At 41.4% G+C, this 25,220-nt stretch overlaps 1 protein-coding gene across 7 annotated transcripts in view; it reads right to left on the reverse strand.

The window, feature by feature from the left end:
• igsf9bb (immunoglobulin superfamily, member 9Bb) overlaps nucleotides 1-15,127 on the reverse strand; it is a 133,849-nt gene extending 118,722 nt beyond the window's left edge. For 3 of the 7 annotated variants that reach the window (XM_064351054.1, XM_064351056.1, XM_064351053.1), the window contains exon 1: nucleotides 14,227-15,127. In XM_064351054.1, the coding sequence (XP_064207124.1) occupies nucleotides 14,227-14,290 (64 nt within the window). In that variant the 5' untranslated portion in view covers nucleotides 14,291-15,127. The remainder of the gene's footprint in view (nucleotides 1-14,226) is intronic. The other 4 variants (XM_064351058.1, XM_064351059.1, XM_064351057.1 and 1 more) reach the window with 2 other exon arrangements.
• Nucleotides 15,128-25,220: the final 10,093 nt, after the last annotated feature.

Genomic DNA, 25,220 nt, shown 5'->3' on the forward strand with positions numbered 1-25,220 from the left:
TCATTCACATAATCTGAATCCAAATGAACATGCGTTTCATATGCTGAAGAGAGAATGTATAGCAACGAGCCCCTGAAACAAGCAGGAGCTGAAGATGGCTACAGCAGAGACCTGGCAGAGCATCACCAGAGAAGATACTCCTCAGCACCTGGTGATGTCTATGGGCCACAGACTTCAAGCAGTCATTGTATGCAAAGGATATGCGACAAAGTACCCAACATGACTATTTACATAAACATAACAATAATTAATATGTGTCAAACATTTTGGTGCCCTGAAATGGGGGGGGGGGCTATGTATAAAAAAGTGCTGTAATTTCCACATGGTAAAACCAAAGAGTATAAAAATGCCCTTAAATAAAAGCCGACAATGTGTACGTTAACAACATGTGAACTGCTTCATTACAAATCAAAACCAAATCAAGAAAAAATATGTCTTTATCCCAAACATTATGTTGCTCACCACATAATGTTTTTAGTCATTATGCAACAGTTGGGCTACACTGCTATTCAAACAATCGTGTAATTATCTCAAATAACAACAACTAACCAACAAATCAACCCAGAAAATAAAGCACAATGTTTCAGCAATGCAATTTTCCATGGCTCAGCATTTATTAAACACAATAGAAGATGGCACTATAGCGCCCGTGTGTGTTGTTGTTGGTATGGCAGCCATGTGGACCGTTGCTAACGACCGTTGTTTGTTTTCATTTTGTGATGTGACAGGGGACATTATGTCAGACAGCTACCCATGCCACATAAACACTGAAAAGAGACTTGCATTCATGAATGTGATTTAGTGCTGGAAACACGCACGCGTGTGTGCAGATACAAAGATTTAAATTCACATATATACTATCAGTTTGAATGATATTTGAATATTTTTTGACAGCCCTAACATATACTTATTTACAGACTCATGCACGTACATGCATGCACATCCCTGCAGGTTTATGCACTCTACACACACACGCAGATAGGCACGGACTGTGTGCGCTCACATGCGTGCAGGAGGTCACGTGAACGTGTGCGTGCGTGCGTGCGTGTGCAGAGAGTAATGACAAAACCCACTTCAATGCCACACGAGCATCATCCTGGTGGAGGTATAGATGGTGTAGGAGCGAGCCGACAGCACCTGCAGAGTGATTCAGAGGCTTAAGGACAGCCCCTCCAAGGCTCTGCACCACTCTAAGCATTCCCCAGAAGCAGCTCAGAGTGCTTTCCCTAGTACCCAGCCATTACGCTGCAGGTTCCCTTGAAACACCGCATTTCAATCTTGCATTACACACAGGGCAGTTTCTGCTCTAGGGAAGAGAACATACCAGACCTTAGGGGCTTGAGGCCTTGCAAGTTTTATGGTTTGGCCCATCTTTTATTATTATTATTATTATTATTATTATTATTATTATTATTATTATTATTATTGTTATTATTATTATTAATAATAATAATATAAATATCAATATTAATAATAATAATAACAATAATAATAATAATATTGCTGGTTTTACATATGCCTAATTTCAGAGATTTTAATGAAACTCATCCACAGTTATAGTAGTAGGTGCTCATTTATACCGAAAACACTGGTGATGGCTTTCATTTCCCGATTGGCATTTCCCATAAGACAAATGAGGAAAACGATGGGGGGGAAAGCTAAACTGAAGGCTGCAGCCATGGACATGCTCCCTCCATGCTTGCTTATCAGCTATGTGGGTGAACCTCTTTCCCAGTAACTACACAGGATGAACGACAGAAGTAACTGCGCCATCACGTTTAGCGTGTCTAAATTTAATATACTAAAGGGCGGTGCAGTTGGAAATTAAATTCAGAGAAAGCAATTGGTTGAACATCATGTGTCCATACAAACTTCAGTGTTGAAGTTAATTTTCTCATTTAACTCAATAAAGCAATGATAAACTGATGAGGTGGGTGGCGCTAGTATTAACATCTTTAATAATTTAGCCATCTCTTAACTAGGTCGCCAGCATGAGAACAATTTGCATGATCACCTGGACAAGCAGAAACAGTCCAGTTACGCAATGAAAGTCTAACATTATTTTAAGTGCAGCTGTAAGACAAGTGTGAAGCATACGTAACCTTTTCCGACACATGACAGCACGAGAAAGCGCCAGAATTATTCTTTGTGTTTTATGACGGTTGACGCAAGAGTTATATGTGAAGAATGTAACCATGCATGTTTTATGTGCACTGTGGACTCCATAAAGCCAGGCCATAAAGGCAATGCAATGAACTGTAAGGCAGCAGCCATGGTCGATCGGGAGGAGCGTCTGGAGAAGAACTGGTTAGCAGTGGATGGTGATGGGGGCTTTAATCCAAAGGTCCATTCCAGTCTATTCAGTAACGATAAACTCCATGTGCAACCTACATTATATAATACCGTGTTGAATTCACCTGGTCCTTACATGTGGGCATTGAAAAAGCTCAGAAATAATAAAGAGAGGCATTTTGGGGGTACACAAGGTGATGCGTCCACTAATACCTTTTAGAGACACCCACCCCACCCCACAGTACAGAATTTAATCGTGACTGTACCAGCACTGGCTGTGTCTGGGAGAGGCACAGTGTAAATATGTAATATTAGTGCTGGCACCCAGCAAGGAAGGGACTCAATTGGCGGGATTTCCTTCACCTAATCACACAAGAAAGTCTCTTCTGTTCAAATAGGTGGCTGCAGCCTGCTTACACCAGCTGAGCACAGAGAGCGGACGTCTGGCGCAATGGTAGACTGCAGAGTAAAACTATCAACACCAGGTTGTAAAATTGTAAAAATGTTTGTGGGATAAAATGGCATTACGTAATGAACAAAAAAGAACCTATAAATACTGTTCTGCCTCCAGATGCACCTACTGTTTTGGAGCTGAAGGTGGGCACATGTTTGTTACTGTAAAGAATGTATGATGGTTTGAGAGCCTGCACATTTGCTCGGTTGTACCGTATTTCTTAACGATGTACTGGCTATGGAAACCATGCTAGTAGCCAGAGGGTGGCATGTTAGCACACCGGCCGTGAAACAGCCGCTGCAACCTTAAGCAAGCTCTCGAAGCTGAACTGCTAGACTAAGTATCTAGCCGTACAAATAGATAATTACATTAAATGTAAACCGCAGCGCGTGCTGCGCTCTACCCTGGATGAGGACGCCGGCCGAGACTGTACATAATGTACTGTAATAATTCAGCAGGAGCCGTAATGCGATTGCTGTGGGCTGCAGTTTTTCTCCTCTCTGTCTCCATTCTCTGCAGAGGCCTTGAGCGTAAGCATGAAAATATCTTTAAAAAAACGGTTACCAATCGAGGAGGAAACACAGCCATGAACCTCTTTATGGCAAAAAAAAACAAGAGAAGCCCTTTCCGTACGGGATAATATGTCTTCATGTACTTAGTCTGCACCTGGACAAGCAGTCCAGACTTCGGGCCTGACCCACCGGTCGACCCCGGCCGTGGCATCAGAACGGCATGCTGGGCCAGAGAAGGGGGAGTGTGGGTTACAGGGGAGCTAGGAGCCGCACCGCTTTCCCAGCGGCCATGCTCAAGTGTGCCTGGCCTTGTGCAGCTAATACATGGCCTGCAGCACCAGGAGGAACGGTCAAACATGGCAAAAAAGACACTGGAAATAATGATGCCAGCTCTGCTGTGGCATACGGCAAGAGCGGCAGAATGACAAGAACCCTCAGCAGCTTTAACTGTGCTGGATTGGCCAAAGTGAGCATGCCCACACACTCACACACACACACACACACACACACACAAACCATCATCTCTCATCATTTGACTCTCTCCATCACCACATCTCTCTACAACACGCCCCCTTTCTCGCTATATCAAAGTGCCAAGTGGAAGAACGGGCGTTGCTCATTCTCCCAGCAGCCCTGCAGCCTGACGGACAGAGAGAAGAAGCACAGGACTTTCCCCTCGCTCCCCGAGTCCCGCTTTACCGCCATCGGCAGATTTAGATTCCGCCTGCATTATCGCCCGTTCCATTACTCCTCTTTGCTCCCATAAAATATTTAGCTTTAATCAGCAGATGTGGCCTGGATGCAGATCGAGTCTAATTTGCCCCGTCCTGTCTTTGCCAGATTCTCCGAGTTCCGTCAGAGACTCTGATTCATTCCACAGCGGGGGCACCGCTGATGGATGGGCCACTCAAATCTATTCTAAGCTGACAAGACAATGATGATGCTTCACTTCTGTAGCTCAAGGCAAGAAAACGATAGCGTCAATATTTCTCTTCTTAATAGCGCAATGAAGGAAAAGAAATCTGGACATTACCTTGAGATGTATGTCTTGAGTCCTTCGGCAAGCATATGCTTGACAATGTCCTACTGTGCAAGGATATTTCATTTGAAGAAAGCGTGTTGTCACAGCGCACACAAATGAGTTCCTCCTCATAACTCTCTGATATAAATGCGATATAGAAATATATACATTTATCTCACAATCAGTTATTTCTAGCTATTTGTTCAGAGAACCAGGTCAAACCTAGCACCGGCTTCATGCAAGTAAAATGCAAACCGCATTGATTTTAAGACGCAAATTCTGCATCAATCACACGCAGCGATAGCAATAGGAATCCCATCAATTCAGCTCGTAAATATCACTAACCGCAAGTCCCTTCCCTGGAAGCAGAGCATCCTGACCCAGCAGCTTCTGGGAGAGGAAGCTATAAAAATGCACCGGCTTAAATTCTTTACTCAGGGCTGAACTGATGACTGAACACCCCCGCAGACAGACAAGAGGAAAGTAAAGGAAAAGAGGTGGAGCGATGGATGAGAGAGAGGACACGTAATCATTACCATTCTCGCTATCATTTGCATTAATGCTAATCACGCTCCTGGGAACTTTATGTCTGACTGGGGGCTTACGCACAGTTGCTTATTAAATAGTGTTGCACAGAGCACGAAATGGGTTAACAGCGCACTGTCTCAGATCCAGAGAACTCCAATCACCTTATTCGGTTAATAGCAATTTCACGCTTCTAGCGACAAACTAACTAAAGGAGTGTGATAAGTTTCTTTTTTTTTTTGCTCTCGTCTGCAGAACTGCAGGTGGCCAAATCATTTACATTCACTTAAGGGAAACGGCCAGGCCATTATAACTCAAGCCGGTACGGCCATTTTCTCCCGATGACACGTGTGGTCATGTGACCTCTCACAGCACACCACCTAACTGAACTGGCAGCATATTCGGATTTGAAGGCCAGGAGAGTGACCTCATGGATTGGATAAGCCAGAAGGCTGCTGAGGCATGGACATCTCAGCCTATTGCTGAGCTAGGGGCCCAGCGGGAGCAGGTTCCAATTGGCCGGGCCAAACCCTGCTCTTCGGGGATACAGGATGTCAGTAGCTTCCATGACATCGTCGATATCCGCTGAGGTGTACACCCATGTGGAAAATTTCTATTTTTAAAATAATAATTTTATTTTCAAACAACCATAATACACCCAATACAGTGTATAACCGGACTAAGAAAATAATAAGGAAAAAAATATGCTATTTATTGTGTGTGTGTGTGTGAATGTGTGTGAGAAAGAGCATTTTTTGGCATAAAAAATTACTTCATGATTAAAGCCAGGAATGCCATAAGAGAAACTCCTCCTCCAAGAATGTACTTTGAATAAGCAACACTATGCAACACTGTTTCTTTGTTTAATAGTAGAAACTTACTGCAGCATTTAAGTTTATCTCTCAAGCTTATATCTATTACTGTTATTGTTTGACACAACCGGATATTCAGGCTAAATTGTATTCCTTTATGCATGGGTAAAATCCTGATGACCCGTCTGGGATTCAAACCAGCAGCCTCCTGGTAAGAACAGGTCACACCTGCATGTATAGTTATGCGTTAAAGGGAAGAGAACTCCATCCGCTGAGTGCATGCATTGTTCTGTTCATTCCATGGCAGTAAAGCACACTCAGTGCGCGGAAACAGGCTTCCGAGAACACAGAGCTAAAAACCGTGCTTTCATCCCAGGACGTTCAATTTCAGCAAAGCATCACTGGTTGTGCATTTCCCCCTTGCTCAGTTCCCCAGCGACCATGCAACCCACAAAAAGATCATAAGTTCTCGCCCCTAGTGTCACCGAGACGTGACGAATATAGGAGGCGTCATGCAGGAAAAAAACCCAGAAGAGCAAAGCGACCATTCCCTAGAGGAGGCCACTCCCATGGGCCACGCTCAATCCAATCAAATTTTACCGTGTGCAGATCCACAGAGCTGTGTCCAAATCCTAAGTGTAAAGTAACGTAAAGTAACTAATTTATATTTAAAGCTTGTAGATTACTTTGCAGGCACAAGGCTGTTGTTTTGCTGTTTTCTCGTGTGATATACTGGGTATGAAGACACTACACAGCGTAATCGAATCTCCAAGGCCCAACCCCAACCTCCTAGCTGAGGTATAACTTCCTGCTAACAGAAAAGGTGGTTCTTGTATCCTGGTGCTGAGAACTTCCACACATGGACGGACGGACAGACAGACACACACACACACACACACACAGAAAGAGAGAGAGGGCGCTTGTCTTCCAAGATTCAGAAATTACTTTCAAAGGTTTTTTACTTTTTCAGTTAAAATTGCATGCACTCAAGACACGCACATTCATTCCAAGCTGGACTTATATTAGCCTAATACATTGAACCAACCTCACACTTTACAGAAAATAAAACAACTTACACTCACTGAATATTTGAAGAGCTTGTCAGAGTTGTTAGATTAGACTGCCTGTTTAATAATCACTACAGTTCTAATTATCAGCAAGTGTGATATGGACCATGAAGAAATATCAGAAGAAGAGACATTTGGTATTCATATCGGTAGGCTGTGGATGGCATACATTAATCCAGCCCACATGTCAAATGATGATGGAGCGTTTTTTTCCCCTGTTTTGATAAGACTAAAATAGTTACACATTGACCTTAATGCTGCCAAAAAATGATGCATAATTCATTCACCTCCGCTGCCGCCACCTTTCATCGCACTGCGGTTCCAGGCGACGGCTTTCACCAGCACTTCCTGTCTTGCATCAGTTCATTCCAGATAAGAACCAGAACAACAGGGTCAGTGGTTTTCAGCTCTTACACCAGGGACAGGAAGGGGGGGGGGGGTGCATACACTCAGTCAGTCCTGGCCCAGATATCCCATTGACTGGCATATGAAGGCTGGCAGCTTTTAAGGAGCTCAGCCGCTCGCCCGCAGCGAGAATCCGGTTATCTCCCATCAGCTCCAATACGGACCCGCTGACGGGTCTCGGTCTGAGTGGCCTGGACTCGGTCCAAACGCACGTCCAATTACCGCGCAGAGACCTGCCACCTCCACAAACACTGCCATGGTAACCCCCGCATACCAAGACATACATAAACAGCCGCCTTAACACTGGAGATTGAGCGTGTATCTTATTCAGAGAAGCATTCGTGAGATGACCTAAATCTGATCATAAGTGTAGGAGCATGTGTCTTTGCTGTGGATCAGCATCCCACGTGTGATGGGTATTACGTATGAAAGGAACTCCAAAAATTTTCATTTGGGGCTGGCAGGGAGGTGCAGAATCAGCAACAGTGCCTCGCTGCCAGTAAGGTGCCGGCTGGGCTCGTAAACGGATGGTTGCGAGTTCAATTCCAGCAATACCACTGAGTAAGGCACAGCATGCTGAAACAGCCCTATCTGCTTCAATAAAGATCGACGGCTGCAATATAGGATTAAAGCCATGTAGATAAGGGCCTCTGCAAAGCAGATAAAATAAAGCAGTTCATAAGCCAAGCCGTTCCATACACTGAGTGCCCTGTCTTACGCCATGTCCAGGCCACGGGGGAATATTGCAAACTGAAGGCTGCGCTGAACAGCCTTCGAGGGGCTGGAGAGTGGGGAATGTCATCTGGGGGAGGCAGGCAGATAAGACTCATAGCCTAGCATCCAACAGTGTAGAGCTTTGACTACAACTAACCACCACAGCTGGGCACTTTTAAAAAGGCATATCCCAGAAAGCACGATTATAACAATGAACATTTTTTAATGATAAGATTAATTCACAGTAATAAATGGTGCCCAGCTCCTGTGAAGGACTTGCGAGATTTCCCCATGAGAACTGGGAGCTATGTTTATGTAGTTTTCCCAGAGGAAAACCACACAGGACTTAAGTATGCCATTAAAGTGCATATTGGACATACCTTTCTCTCCTCCCCTTTTGTAACTCCTTAGGTCTGGCTCTCGAGTTGCTGCTGTGCAGCCCTAGACCTGTGTCAGCACCACTGCAGTATTTTAGGGCCTTTCGGGCCATGTAATACTGGAGGTACTGGGCTAGCGACATGACTAGAGAGCTATATCTCTCACTGATGACAACCAGTAGCCTGTGGGCACCTAGCACACTACTGGGAGGAGCTAATGTAGCTTTAACCACAGGAACTCTGCAGGGTTAAATCCACACTACCCCTGGCAGAATGAGGCCAGCATGTATCCCACTCCTGCAGCTAATGACAGATTTGAGATACAAAACATACAGTAACAGTACATCTGCATGGTTTGGCCTATACTTACTCAACATTAAACCGCACCATAAACAACAATTACAAATCTGTATCTTATCAAGCCACCATCTACAAAGCATCTCAGAGTAGGAGCACTAATCCAGGATCAGGTTACTATTGTCCATATCCTAACAATAACCACTAGGATTTTGCATGTGAATGCATGTTTCATACTACATAACTGGAACATCTGACAAGCATTTACAGTATGTCATGATGGTTATGGCTTTGAATGGCAGGGTAGGTATATAATAGATTTCATTACAGAGACAGTTATTGTATATGAGCAATGAGGGTTTGTCTGTTTCTGGTTTTAATGCCTACTTCTGGCCTTAATCGCTTAATTAGCTCTAACATTTACACCATCTGACATTTTAGCTACATTTAAGCACATGAATGACAGCTGAAAACTGTCCTTTTGTATCTATATGTGATGTTTTCCTGTGATCTAATCTACGAGTGAACTAGTATTGGTGTATACAGCCGATTCGCTCATTTAGCCAGGATAATTGGTGAAAATAAAAACCGGCATACACACCGGCCCTCCAGGACCAGAATTGCCCACCTCTAGTGGTATAATGTAAACTAGGATCTTTATGAATGTCATCATCAAGTTAGAAAAGGTTTGCAAATATGGTAATAAAGTTGCAATAACATTAATGTAATGATATTTTTAAGTCAAAAATGTTATATTTAATCCATTTTTGGTGTCTGTTGAGTGTTTATTTCTACCGTACATGAACAATTTTTAGAGTTTTTTGTTAATATTAGTAAGCTAGGTTTTGTATACATCACATATGGTAGTAATACAATTTTATTAATGTCCTATATTCGGTCAAATCATAACTGAAAATATGACCATTGTTAAAGTCAGCTTGTCCCAAGGCAAACCTATCGCTGCGAAGGTAAGTGTGGTTCCCAGACGGTACGGTGAGAGTTCCTTGAGATCTCTTGAGATGCTACCGTCTGAGTTCTGAGACTACATTAATGTCAATGTGCCATTCTGCGGTACTCTGGAAAAGTACCAGACAAAATGTTTCTGCACAAATATGAGAACTTGCTCCAACATTCTGAACTCCTGCTCTCTGCTATTTCATCCAGAGCCTGGGTTTTAGGGTCCATGAAGTTACTGTAGGGGGTCCCTGGCCAGTTGCACCTTCACAAATAGAACCTCCCCTGCCTAATTCTCCCACACCCACTCCCCCTGGTCCGTGATCACAAATCCTGAACCCAGCCCCCACCCCCCAGCCACAATGTCTCCCACCTCCCTCAGGTCCACAATTGCAATCTGAACCTCCTTCTTTTAATAACCCATTTTATTTTATGATGGAGACCCCCGGATGCCTTCGAGCCTGGGTGAGGGCCCCAGAATCAGAAATGGTTGAAAACCCTGGGTCTAGTGTGAAGTTCCATCTCCAATAACTGCAGCATAAATACCTTTTAAAATGGGAAACTGGACCTGTTTCGCACACGGAACAACCTGTGGGCATGACGACTTCTTTTCCACGGAGCTGGGCGGCCATTGCGTCAGAGTGAATTTCATGCGCTGTTGGCGCAGGCAGACAGCCAGTCGACTCATTCACCGTGTGATGATATGGGAGACATGAAACCCACCCTGCTCTGGGGATGCTTTGGCTAACTATGTGCAACCCTTTAGGGAGGTAGGCCACTGTTCGCACTGGCATGGTTAGAATCTAAAACCTTACGTACTTTAAATCTGCCTCCTGAGGCCAGTAGTACCGACTGCCGGTTTTCACTCTTTTCCTCCAACGACAAACTGATTTAACCTGGGACACCAGGGGAGTGGACTTTGTGGCCAATCAATCAGTGCCATTGATCGATCAGTTAATTACCAGGTACAACAGAAAGCTAGGAGTACTACTAGCCTTGAGGGGCTGATTTGAGTCTGCCTTGTCACAGCACTAAACACTACTAAAAACCCTCCTGGAAAATATGTTTATTTACTATAAAGTACAAAACTATTTAAACTGTTTAACTATTTTCTGTCACAGACAGTAAAACCAACACAAATTACCCCATTCCTTACCTGTAAATTATGCCAACAAAGGCATACAGAAATGGCCAGAGCATTGCCATTATGTCTGGCAATGGGCAAAGTAGACAGTAAAGCACAAAGTAGCTATATTGTTGTGTTCCCAGTCTCAAGTTTAAAGACTATTCAGGAATCGCTGCAGTAGAGAAGCATGAAAAAGTATGAAGCACAGTCATGCTTACGGAAACAGTGTGTGACTACACGGCCAACACTGTTACTCCTTTTCCTGCTTAGAAACATGGATCTGGAAACTGGATCTATTGGACATGAAGGTCTTTGTCTCAGTGGGTCACTTACTTGTAAAGTAATGAAAGACAATGACTTTGGCAGCTTTAAATTACTGCCAACTAGGTTCTGGTGACTTTCATGGATTTCAGTTTCTTAAATGCCATTTATCTCACTAAAATCATTGAATGCGAGATCCATTTTTCAGGGTGATTGACAGAATTCATTTCCTGGGTTCAATGGCACTCAAAGCAATTCCCTAACGTGTTCTGTTAAGGCCAATCACCACGTCAGCTGACCAATATTAGACATATTATAACATAAGAATAGGAGAAAAATTTATACATGCCAAGCTCTATTATAAGCCTTCACATTATAGGCGGTGTAATACACTATAGGGGGTGAGAGTAGCTGGCCAAAGACTATCCACATGTGTTCTAATTAAACAGGTTCCGTTTATTCTCCTGAAGAATTCCCAATTCTCGTAAACCACACTGCAGATCGCAGAAGTACAGCAAACAAAACCACAGCTACTTAAAAAGAACATCACCTACTCGCAACACAAAAGTGATCACGACGAAAGAAAAAACACCAGCGGCAGCTGGCATCCACACGGGCCAAATGCGTGGCACACATTACACACCATCATCTCGTTTTCGTTCCAAAACTCCCGCTGACCTAGAAAAGCGAATATGGAGAAGGGTGGCGGTAACCCATCCCCACTCAGAGGACAGGTCTGTCTCGAGCGGTCGCGCTCCCAGATTAGGGCACTCAGGCGCAGAGGGGGAGGGGCTTGCGGGAGGTGCGAGGGTCCGCAGGGCTGAGGGAACTCAAGGTATCTCTGTCTGCTTCTCGAAGTGAGTGGGCAGATTGCTGCTCTACTAAATCTGCCTCCGACACGGCGACTGCAGGGAGATCTCTCATCAGCCCCCACCTGCTCTGACTGCAGCCTGCACGCGAGTGCACGTGCGCATGAGTGTGTGTGTGTAGGCGTGAGAGGGTGTATGTATGTGTGTATGTGTGCGCATGTACAGGTGTGTATGTGGGTGTGCGTGTGTGTGTGTACATGTAGGTGTGTGAGGGTGTATGCGTGTGCCTGTACAGATGTGAGTGTGGGTGTGTGGGTGTGCATGTGTAGGTGTGTATTCTGTGCCCACATGTGTGAAAAGCACCAGATTAGTCATAATCAGTTGAAATGAGAAAGACATCATTCGGCATATGTTCACATCACGTTTAAAGATGCTACATCTTTCGAGAGTGGGTGCAGAGGAGGTGTAGGTGAATGTGGGTGGCTGTATTCAGACTGAACAATTGCAGCACGGTCTGCTACTGTCCTCCGACCCCCACCCCCACCTCCCCAAGGCCCCCGAACAGATCTCGCCCTAGCTATCCCATAAAGTTCGAGGCACTTTTAGCAGAGAGATTTCCGCTGAGTTTGTGTTGATAGAGAAAAGCAGGGGGACTGGCTCCCGTCCAGTGTAGTGCTGGCAAAAGCAGAGCCATTTGCCAGCTGACAGCTTGAGACGGTGGCAGTACAGCAGTAGGCCTGAGCCTGTGCAGCTCTGAGATTCCAACACTACGCGGATCCACAGTTCCACAGTTCTTGGCCGTGAAGAATGGAGAACAAGGAGCATATGCAGGTGTGTGCACGAGGCCAACAGCCTCGGTTACAAACCCATGTAACCAAGGCAAGCATAACCATTATGCTACATGCTACAAGCTCATGAGTACAGTAAGCCTTTTGATGGAATAATACATACAGATATGGATATACAGATTTACTGTATCAGTTTCTCTCAACAAAAAAAAAAACTAAGCTAAAAAACAAGACAGTGCAAAAGACCTGGTCTGCTCCTACCTAAAGAAAAAATATGGAGTGCAGACCATTCCTGAATGTTTCACAGGTATTTCGTTCTGTAATTATAAAGCCTCAATTGCAATATTAAGTGCACACTGAAAACACACAAAAAGTCACCGATCTCTGCATCCTTTGTAGAAAGGATGACAAAGAGGTCTGAATTTTGAATTAGAATTCCAAAAAATCTAGGATCAACACGTATGGCATGGACAAACAGGATAACAGAAAGACAAGTAGTACCACAATACAAACCAAGACAGTACAAAATATCCATTAAAAACCTCGTATCGTTTTACTACATAAAATAGCTTTTTTGGACCTGTCCTTAGCGAAGAAATTGCGGTCTATCACAGCAATTACGCACAGGGTCATAAAATGCACTCCCCCTTGTGGACACCGCTGAAAATGCAAGGCTAAGTAAGTCCACCTGGATGAGGTAAACTAGTATACATTATGTTAAGAATAAATAAATATCAGGCTATTTTTTAGATAAATGCGTCTGGAGTTTTGCACATACAGGAAAAACGTGACTAGCATTTATTGCATCCATGGATTTATATAACTAATTGCAAAACAGGTGGAAATTATACATTTTTTGAAAGCAAAAAGCAACGCACAGATAACTACATTAAAATACATTAAAGTACAATTCAAACATTTCAATCATAATCATTCATGTCATAAAATAACCCCAAGTACTGCACTCTCCCTCACACACACACACATATGCATACGCGAGCGCGCGCGCGCGCATTGTAACCCAAAGACACCAACTCTGCAGTCGTAAAGAAACCAGTCTCCAATTGTATATTTTTACAACAGCATTTGGTGTAAGCGGTTACTCATTACTGTTCTACACCACGCTGGGAGCTCGCACGCCCCATTGCAGAACCATCTACCTAGGCTCGTCACAGTCACATTAATCTCCTGGCAAAAAGGAATTCACAACGAATGGCTATTTATAGAACGTACAACATACCAATTTGATTACAGCGGTCTGTCTGGCAAGTACTGGGTGCCTTCTTTAATCACCAAAATGTTTGGCTATTAATGCATGACTAAGGAAAATCTCGTTATTCTCTTCCACGAATTTCATTCATATTTTCATCAGCACGCAATATTTTAGTGTGGGGCTTTCCCTTTTTTAACTGTGCAGAATAAGGCATCTATAATTACATCAGTAAATCTTCAACAATCAAAGACTAATCTCTTCTAGAACTATAATTGTAATGCCGTGCGTTTCACCATTTTGGTAGATTTATAGCAGACCGCCTAAAATCCTAAACCGCAAATCGTCTTCGTACCAATCCTTGAGACACCAAAGTGTCCAGCGCTGATTTGGTTAAACTAGAATTAATACAATTGCTTATAATGAAACAGCCCGAACACCTGCAACAATACGAAAATAACTGCTGTGAAATTCAAATAATCACGTATTTATATATAACCTGCATGGCAATTTAAAGTGCATTTGAATAATCTCAGAATAAAACATTTACTGAGCAAAAAAACTTGTGCACGGGAAACATCACACATTGCACTTCAACTCACCTTGAGCTGCCGTTCCGCGGGTGCTGACAACACTTGCTATCAAAGTGGCCACATACCAAATCATAGTACTATTGCCAACCAGAAAGAAACCTCATCATATCTCAAACTGCGCCTTTCAATAAATCTTTCATAGCCGACCCCCCTGAACGGTGAACGCACGATCTGCTTCTGATACCCTTATATTCATGCCCTATACACTTTTTCCTCTGCTCTTTCCTTCATTCTTTCCCTCCCCTTCTCTCCGTTCGCATCCTCTCGTTGAGACGGAGCACCTGCACCAGCGAGACGAAGGCTGACGGAGCTGGCTTGCAAAGCCAACGTGAAACCAAGCATGACAATTTAGCTACTGGATCCGCCTCCGCTACATTTCCATTGGATAGCGTGGGAGGTTTTGGGGCGTGGATTGGTTTCTCCTCCGTCGCTCCTGTGAAAGTACCAGGCGAGCCCTGTTTCAAGGTGAGTTGGAGCGTGAAGTTTCACTGGAACCGCAGTATCATGCGCAATAACAGAGAGCCGAGTTAGCATCTTCTCATCATTTCGCCTTGGCCCTTTTTAACACTGGAATTGCACATGAAGTTCAGCAAAGCGATTCCAGCGGAAAGCTGTAGCCTACACTAGATCCACAATATGTAGAATGACCTCATACAAGTCGGTGCGAGGGAAACATTTACGCTACGCTCGTTGTGTGTTAGGGACAGCCTCGCCGCAGCCTGCCAATGCCTGAATGACCGTAAACTTGACTTTAAGCTGCAGACTGTTGCTAGCGAGACACGATCCGCAACAAACTGGCGTCTGTCTAAATGCGTAGCATGTTTTAATATATCGATGTCTTACAGTACGAGTAGCATACCAGCCGTTTGTCTCCGGAAAATTATGTGATCAGTCAACGTGATAGGCTTTCATTACCTGCACCTTGCAAATCTTAGCATACTGTTCCAGTTGCCCGAGTGTCTCCCCCTGGACGTAACATCAAATAAATCTACAATCCAAATTCATTTACATGACGATGTACCGACGCTAGCTGTGCGAATTATTTCCCATTTAAACGCCTGAAAAGCATTTTGTCTCAGGCACGCACGCACGATGTTGTAGATAGCCTAATAGTTATCAAATACAAATAGACATCTTGCAAAAATCGGTAATCTGTGGTGATTTATCTGCATTTTGCCGTAGAACTCGTGCCATTGCGGTTTGTATTCTTATTCTATTGACGCTTATCTTATATCAACGTTACGGATTTCAAAACGTAACGTTAAAAAGTCAGTTTAATCGCTTCACACTTTATACGGTTTGTAAAGATAATCTAAAATTAAAACGGAGCATTGGACCATGAAGCCAAATACAGCACCAGAAATAGATTCCTTCAGACAGACAGACGGGGGCTGACTCCAGTTCGGACTTACGCAGAACATATTCCTTCTAATGAAAGACACATCAAATTAAAAAAAAAGAACCATGTTCTAATTTTTGGCTAATGTGTGTGTGTGTGTGTTGGGGGGGTAACATTCCTGGCCGAAGGGGAAAGTCCACTGTTTAGTCCTACTGTCCAAAGACCATTTGTCAATGGCAATTCAATGTTTGCTCCCTCCTCTAAAATAAAATGGGAATTACTGAGTGCATGATTTAGTAGTAGTGGAAGCAGCAGCAGTAGTAAAAATACTCACATTCATTTTATACTAGAATTCAGTCTAATTACAAATGTGTTTACGAAAGTTTTACAAATATAACCGAAATAACAGTTTAACATTGTGCTAATAACTTCTTGTATTACTCATATTGTAGATTAGATGGAGGAAACCTGGGTGATATCAATCATTAGAAAATGCCCATAGCTCTCAGTAGTAGCTACTAAAAAATTTGGAAATAATTTTTATGACCGCTTTTTAGTGTTCATTTCTGTTCTCTCTCTACTGAAGACATTTTTGGGGCCAAATTCACCTAGCAAAGAAATATTAAAGATGAAAATACACAAAACATTTTATTAAAATACAAAACTCTGCCTAACACTTGTAAGAAGACACCCAGCCTATACAGATGTAAAGATGCACTACAGTAAAATATTTACTGTTGCGTAGGGTACCCCAGACTAATTGGGTGATGAGATCAAATGAGCTAAAGCAACCTTTTCATTGTTATTTTTAAAGACTATTTTGTTTTGAACTTTGCCAACTATGAGTCATGTAGTTTTTGTCTGGTATTTTTGGGAATGAACAACAATTATTCGTCATTAAGATCTAAAACTGAAATCTTCCATGTGTAGGCTTTCGTGGCACTCCAAATTCTGTTGTTCCATCTCCCACACCAATTATTTTTCATCATGTGTTATGCAGTGACATAACGTGCATTCATGTCTGTGGAATGTCTTTTAAAACTGATATGATCAATTTAATTTGTATTTCTATCAAGATAAAAGCTGGCTACTTAGCAACAGTTTGTTGCTGCTGTAATAGTATTTCTTATAGTACAGTACATTTTGCCAAATCTTTCCCATTAAACTGATTAAGTCTGTGAAGGGTATAATAGAAGGTAGTGGAACTAATTAAGCCACACAATAATCAGTTATCTAAAAAAAAAAAAAAATTTAGCTGCATTTCAATTTACGAAGTGGAAAATCATATTGTCTGGATTTTTCATTAAATGACCAGATAGACCATCTGCATTAGAATGCAGACTGACTTAATTGTCTCAATTGTGAATATGCTATTACCATCTAAAACAGACATGGAACACGACATAGGGCACATATTTTATATATAATGAGATTATACAGTGCCCACCAGTAGTGATTTATCCAGGGTTTTGGATTTACACCAGGGGACCAACACTCGCTTCACAGCTGAGTGTGTGCCATTCAAACTGTCATATAGAGGCTAAAGCCCTAACTGGCCTACTGTGTGGCTGCCAGCCACTCTCATGGCCCAAGAGAATCACCAGGGATGGACAGTTCCAGTCAGCAGAGTGTCCCTGGGCTGATTGCTCAATAGTGACACCTCTGGTTGGTCAGAGTCTTGCAAGCCAACATGTACTAAATGACCATGGAGTGTAGAAATGGATGGAAATTAAAAAAATGGTGTTGGTGGGGTGGAGTACAGGACCCTTTCTCTGGCAGTTGGTTGGCCTTGATTGTAAGGTATGTCACCACAAACATTTTTTGGATCTGGCATTCACAAGGCTTATAATAGTGGAGACTGGCCTCATGCCAAGGCGATGAAAGTATTGACTTTTTACTGAGTAAAAAGAAAGGTATCCATCCCAACTGTGTTTCTTTTACATAAAACACAGTTGGTGTGGCAACACGATGTAGATAACTGTTTGCTAATTCCAACCATGGTTGATGTACGACTACCTGCTGAGTCGTTGACTAAGTGTCCGATAAAGTCGACAGACACTCTCAGACACCCTCCCTACATACCTCTGTCTCAGGGGTGATTCATATAAACGAGCCTCGAAGTGAGGACTCCAATCTTGTCTTTGAACATGTTTGCCATGAACGCTTTCTTTCAGCCAGCTGCAGATACAACTTTCCTGTCATCTTTACCAAATGTTGTGTCTGCCTCTTAAGGAATATGCAGATTATTCTGATCCATTGTATTTGCATTTATCGACACCTGAACGCCACATAAATCATACCAGCCTTTCACCCGGTTTGGGAGGCTGGCTGAGTGGGCAGTTGCATAGTGAAATTGCAGTAATCACACAAGATGATGATGGCCCTGATCTAACTTTTCAGCTCTGCATTTGCTTGCACAATCACACACTGCACAGTAGTTCTTTTGTGCAGCCATTCATATACAGTGTTGTTACACATTTTACATTGAAAAGTGAATTACTCCCGAATTACATAAATGCACCTATCCCTCCTATAGGGCATGACTGCATTTACTCTATTTATGGTGAAACAAACAGAACCACCTCCATGATTAGTCACTGCACGGACACTGGTACAGTGTAAATATAAGAAAACTCACGAGGCCTTATCCTTGATGTTCCTACAGGAAAAAATACAACCATAGAACGAGGAGGCACTGATATCAATCAAAGATAACCTTGAGGGAAGCCAATTAGAAATTCTCTTCCATCCATCTGTGCTCAGGGTATGCATTCCATCATATTATCCTTTATGTTTGATCTCACGTACTTTGCCATTATTAAAGATTGATGGGAAATCTTTGAGAATGTCCTCCTGCTTAGGTGTATATTCTCAGCTTTTATGTAAATCCATTTGGGCTTTTTAAAAATACATTTTGGTTTCACCGTTTAGAAATTACAGCACTTATAAATAGTCTTCCCATTTCAGGGCATCATAATGTTTGGGGAAAATGGCGTCAAAGGGGTTTCTGAGCAGAGATGTTTCTGTACACTTCAAAATTCATCCTGCTGCTGCAGTCAGCAGTCATATCAATATAGACCAGTGAGTCAGTTCTAGTGGCAGTCATACATGCCCAAGCCATAACACTACCTCCACCATGCTTCACAGTGGTGGCATGCTTTGGATCATCAGCAGTTCCTTTCTTTCTCCACACCTCTCTTCTTTTCATCACTTTGATTTTTTAACAGATTTTAGCTAACTTGGCTGTTCTTTTCTTGAGGCTTACCAGTGGTTATTATTCTGGTGTACTGTTGTCTTTATGGTAGTTTTTGATACATCTATGCCTCTATTCCGGACAGTTTTCTTGATCAATTTAACTGTTAAAAAAGGGTTTTCCTTCACTGAAAGCATTCTTCGGTCATCTACTACAGTGGTCTTCCATGGTCTACCAGGGCCTTTGCTATTGCTGAGCTCACCAGTGCATTCTTGCTAATTAAATAATGTACTATATTTTGACTCACCCAATGTTTTTGATACATGATGGCCTGCTTTCCTGGCAGTGACACTTCTTTGGTCCCCATGTTGAGAAATGACAACAGACATCAAAATGCAAATTCCATACCTAGAAACAACTCTAGACCCTTTGTTCGCTCTTTTTTGCATGACCTAATGATGCAATAACACACAAATGGCCAGGGAAACAGCTGAGCAGCCAATTGTCCAATTCCTTTTGGTCCCTTAGAAAGGGCTCCAATTTGTACGTGGTTCACCTGATATGGATGTTAATAACCCTCAAATTAAGGCTGACAGTCTGTGTTTGAACCTCATGTTCCCTTTTCATTTCAAATCCAATGTGCTGGAGTACAGAGCCAAAACAAAAATATAATAGCACAAAGTAGGAAGATTTTAAACTATTTTCCTCTATGCTGTCCCTTGTTCCCAAAAAACGCATTTTTAAAAAGCCTTTGGAGAGTCATTGGCTTAGTGTGTGTCTTGCATATCAAATAAATCGCTCCCTGGGGTTCAGTTTTGACTTCTCATCTTTTTTTTCTGAGGAACACTGGCATACTGCCAGGCTCTAGTTGGATTCACTTTAAAAACTGTAAGGTAAACTAATAGCAATCAAAATAATTAAGTATTTTTTATAACACTCAAAAGTAAAAGCATTTTACAATAAATGAACATATATTGTGTTTTTACTCTATCATAATGTACTCTAAGACATTTTACAATAAGATAGAAAAGCAACACATCACACTAATAAAAACTGCTGATCAGTCTTCAGAGAATAAGCTAATGTGGATTTTAATGACTTGTATAAAGGTTATTAAAGGAGCCGTTTAATTGAAGAATCACAGAGAATGCTACAGTATGTCATATTCTATCAAAGTAAAGGACTGAGAAAGTATTTCAGAGTGCTCAGTGAAGCAGCACGAGTCCAGTAAAACCCTGTTTGTTCCTGTTAGCTTAGAGGGACAGGGACTCCAAATTCCATTTTGTTCAGGCTGCAGGACATTGCTGGGAATTGAGTGGTAGTTCTACTCTTGCATTGTCCGTCGGAAAACATGGGCTTTACAGCAAGAAAAAAGCTCAGAGAATTTAGAACATCAAAGCGGCTCCATTTTAAATGTAGTTGCTGAATATACGGTCTGAAAAGCACCAAATAGCTAAATGTGTTTGACAAATCTCCCAAGCTTTCTCTTTAAATCCCTGGGTTTGGATCCGCCAATGTAGTTTTGCATTGGCGAATAAAAGGTTTTTGGATTTTTCACTCTCCAAGTATGACTTTCTCTTCGAGAAGTTGCAGAATGATGCGGTGAACCCATCGTTGGGTCATGACGGGATTTGAAGTGGGTTAAAAGAAATGAAAAAATAACTTCCTATATGTTATGCATTTTCCATAAACTTTCACAGAAGTCAGATTAACCACAACACAAGATACATGCAAAGTAATAGTTTCTTAAAATGACAAGACATTCATTTAGCAGATTTAGCAGCTCCTATCCAGAGCAACTTATAAGTGATATATAAGTACATTCACCTGATTCATATGAGCAAGTTACTGACAAATAACTGATCTGGCTAACAACATGACCAGCAAGTAAAGATGTAGCATCAGTAAAGCACTAGCGGAATTTATCTATAATAAGGACCAAAGTACTAATTCTATATACATACAGACTACAGAAACCAAATGAGATGAGAATTCTGCCAATATTGTATCATTGTAAATGGTTATCTGAAGAAAAATATGTTTTCAGTGTACACAAATGCCAAGTTACAAACACATACAAAGATGTTTTTATTAATGTTTTTAGGACTGTGTGTCTGTGGTCATTGTGGTTGTTACTGTGGGAAACCGTGGAAAGTGACAACTCTCTGTGCAGTATACTGTAGGTATGGGGCATGCCACCTCACCAAGGCGTAACTTGGTGGGATGACATACCTGCTATCCCAATTGTCAAACATGTTTGCATTGTTGTTCTTCACTCTGGACTAAAGTGACTGCTAAATGTGAAAATGTAAATAAATAAAAAAAATGTCATTCATTGTAAATTCACGTCTTGTATATATTTATGATACAATGACATCACAATTTACAAATGCTTAGATGCACTAGTGTGCTTAGCCTCTGCATTGCCACTTGCAGCAGATGTTGAAAAAGGAAAAGTTAAGGAATCCCTGTCTTGAAGGTTGAAACTCCATGACTCATGCCAGCACATTCAGTGACTGACTTACCTGCATCTCTAATAAGCTCTGCAGAAACACAAGCTCTCAGCACGCTGCAGTGAGGGAACTAACACACAGGCCTTGGAGCACCATCGCACCTCACAGAGATGATACTCCAGACATCCGTCTATCCCAAATGGTTTCCTTGTGCATCACAGGGAAACCGTGGATGTTAGTCTGTGCTGTGTTTAACTCAAAGGTACAATATTTCGAAACTGCCAAGGGATTGAACTTCACCGGATCCATCAGACGCACACAAAGGGTCCCACAGGCAGTCACAATAGGTGGACAAAGTGGAGGATTTCATTTATACACCATCCACTGCTTGACAACTACAAGCTCGTTCATTCGTGGTCTGCCACCTTGGATGATAAATCTGTGATTGACTGGGTCCTGTTCAAGTGTAGACAACAGAAGGTCCTTGAGTATGGTGAACAAATCAAACAGCTCATTAAAATTTCAACACCCTTCAAATCTTATCTAGAATCACCATCAGGTACAGTACAGCCTGTCCCACACAATAATGTTGTTTTCACACTAAGTTGTTTAAAGTTAGTAGAAGCTTCCAAAGAAGTCCTTACAGTCTTTAATTGCCGTCTGAATTGCTTCCCTTATTGCAGTGCCCATGGTGTTTGTTCATTCACTCACTGTTGATGATATGAGCAGCACATTTGCGGAAACGTTCTTTGTTCTCTCCAGTCATTCAGCACAGTAAAGAAAGACAGCAGGAATTTTTTCAGATCTGGAGACATTAAATTAAACACCAGTGTTTACAAATTTTAATCTGATATCAAAATGATTTCTGAAACCTTTGTATAGAGCTCAGCTTCCTTCTGTGTGAAACAAATCTGAACCAGTTTAACATTTGTTTTTGTTTTTTTTAATACTGATATTTATTTACTTATTTCCCAAAAACTTTGAGAGGTGGCTCCATAATATTAAATTGATAATGGGAACACAAATTAAAGGATTATTTATGTTCCCTTTGTGGTCCAAAATGTACCAAATACTCTCTGTTTATTCCTCTTGTCTGGATACATGTCAAGGGGCCTCAATTGTGACATGACCTGGATAATTTCAATGTGCTTTTTTTGTGTTGGCGCAGTGTTGTTGGGGGGATGAGAGGGGGGTATGTCTATCCCATGTGCATTGCACCGACCCCCCCACCCTGGGTGTTGGGATCCACTGACTAGGGAGTAATGAGCCGGCAAGCAATCCCCAATCTCCCTCATCACATCCCCATCCGGTGGCACAAATGACATTAGTCTCAAATACTCTTAAAATCCAATATTTCCTTTGCCTCTCACTGTGCGAAAATGTCCTTCTTTCTCAGTTCAGTGACTCGTGGGTATTATGGTTAGTCAAAACAAGACATGTATTTACGATCCATCTCTGCTTAGAGGCACTGATACAGAATGGAGCGTAGCTTTGAGGTACCAATGCTTCTAAAGACAGAAAACTGACTATATTTTATCTCAACCCTTGCGAAACATTGTTGAAAGATAAAATTTCACTGAATATATTAAAAATTTTACTTTTTCCAGAGCACTGCACACCTAGTGTAGCTATCAGAGACAGACTGTGGGTACTTGACTAACCAGGGGAATAATATAACAAACATTAATATGAGACCTTTTTAAATAATAAAAGTATTATTAAAGTTGGCTGCAGTTGCAACCATGCAGATTGTATTTTTATATATTTTATAGATTCACTTCTCATTACTTTCAAAACATAAAATGTTTTTCAGGCTAATGTGTTTTACCTTTAAATTTGAGTAATATACTGTCAATAAGAAACTGCTTTTGTGAGCCCCACAGAAGATCATTCATGAAATGCAATAATCAAATAAGTATAAACAATTTAAACATTGGACTGTGGTGAGATTGGACCAGAGCCAAAGTTTGTATCTGTATTTTAAAATACAATGAACATAATTGCATTACAGCTGGCTCTCTATTATTTTTGGATCAATAAAATACATAGACTTTTAGAGGCTGGCACATTGGGTGTGCTGTAGGGTTTTTTATTTTATTCTATTTTTTAAAGATTTACAAAAGGGAACACTGTCAGGGGAATCCTTCTAGAATTCATGCATGCTTACACAGACTATGCCCTTTTCACAGTTTCAAGTCTGTCTCATTTCTCCTAATGAAAATCGAATAAAAAATTCAATGACAGAAATAAACATTCAACACTCTGACCTCAATGTTGGCAACATTGTCTAAAATCAGTTCCAGTATGTTCATGCATTGATCATTAAAATTAGCATACCTATAAATGACAAGGGTCATAACCAGGCCAAACTATTTTTTTAACATACCCACAGGAGATACGTAAAAGAAATAGCTACTATGTTTTTCCACATCATTAGATGATTTGTATATTTCAGAACAATAGCAAATATGTCTCAAGGCAACTCGTCTCATCTGTGTTTTTGGGTGCATTTGGGCCTGTTTAATAAAATATCACTTGCAGTAGTGATAGCATTATGTGTGGAATAATGCAATTTATCAGATCACTTCCAGTTTTCTGTTTTGACAAGATGACAGCAATGGCAGATGCTGTACTCAGCATGGCAGAAAACCAGGCCTCGGGACCTAAGGGGGGCGTCAAATTTCGGATAATTGGGCCATGTCCTACAGATGCAGCCAATAGGTTATTCCTATAGCCTGTGCACTGACACAGCACAACCTCGTTCCAAAACTTCCTGCCTCTTAAAAAAAAAACAGACTACTTCCCTTTATCTAATCTTTACCCCTCGTAATTATTGTTTTTCTTTATCCACCAGCCCCATTCAACAAAATAAATTACAATTGATCTGACCCTGTCCATGTGGTCAGGGACATTAACCCTGTTAGAATGCAGGCAATATTGAATGCACACATTCAATACACACAATTCATTGTTTTTCTTTGTTTTTTTTTTTTGCTTCAGATTCAGAAAAGAAAATGTGAAGGGCTTTGCGTGAAATATGAAGTTTGCATCATTGCTGTGCCACAGAAAACTCCCTGCAGCTGTCTCAGCCAAGAAGCTTTTGCTTTTATTTTCCAATGCTGTTTGAAATGTTTAGTTCATACTTTATTTCTACTAACAGTGAAGAGAAACTGTACATGTTCCAAATTTAGATTCATTTGTGATGTGTGCTTTAAGCACATCAGAGTAAGTATTCCAAGTGGGATATGCACATAGTTAGTTTGTTATTATTCTTCTATTGCCATCTATGAAACTATATTCAGCTGCACTATTTATCTGAAATCTCCTTATTCATATGACCACACCCACAATATATTTCACAAGAGCTATTCATTCTGAATTAAAAAATGAGAATAGAAGACCAGAGGATTAAAGTGCATATTAATGTGGACATCTAGCCTAAATAATAAATAGCTCTTAGCTCTGGGTTTCATAATTTCTCCCCTAGTCCTGTGCACTCATCCTGCAAAAGACAGTTTAAGAAAAAGGTTTCCCATATTCCTAAGAAATATTTCATGAAGCATAGTATGTTTGCAAGAAATAAATATTGTTGTCTGTTTTTTTATGGTCTTCACTTTGCAAACTCATTGCAGTTTTTTTTAACATAACAGTACTCACATATTTATTTCATGAATTTACATCAATTACTTATAATGTGTATCTTTTTCACATGGGAAAGAACATTGTTCTGAAAGATCTTTTCACAGAGCAATTTAATGTACTCTCATACATTATGAAATTCCATGCATATTGATAGTTCTGTATTAATCTTAGCAACTGAAGTACAATAGTGACAGTGACATTTAATTACAGTGGCACAAGCATGCTCATTTCATTTGCAGCTACATTTGTCATTAATGTGTGAAATTGTTTTCGCCCATGCGCCAAGCCACAAACATGCCACCGATTCAGCATCTTGGTTCTTAATAAATAAACCGAGGACTTGATGAAAATTTATGTTGCTGGGGGTTGCCAAAAA

The sequence above is a fragment of the Anguilla rostrata genome, chromosome 9, assembly GCF_018555375.3.
Source record: "Anguilla rostrata isolate EN2019 chromosome 9, ASM1855537v3, whole genome shotgun sequence".
NCBI classification, from domain to species: Eukaryota; Metazoa; Chordata; class Actinopteri; order Anguilliformes; family Anguillidae; genus Anguilla; species Anguilla rostrata.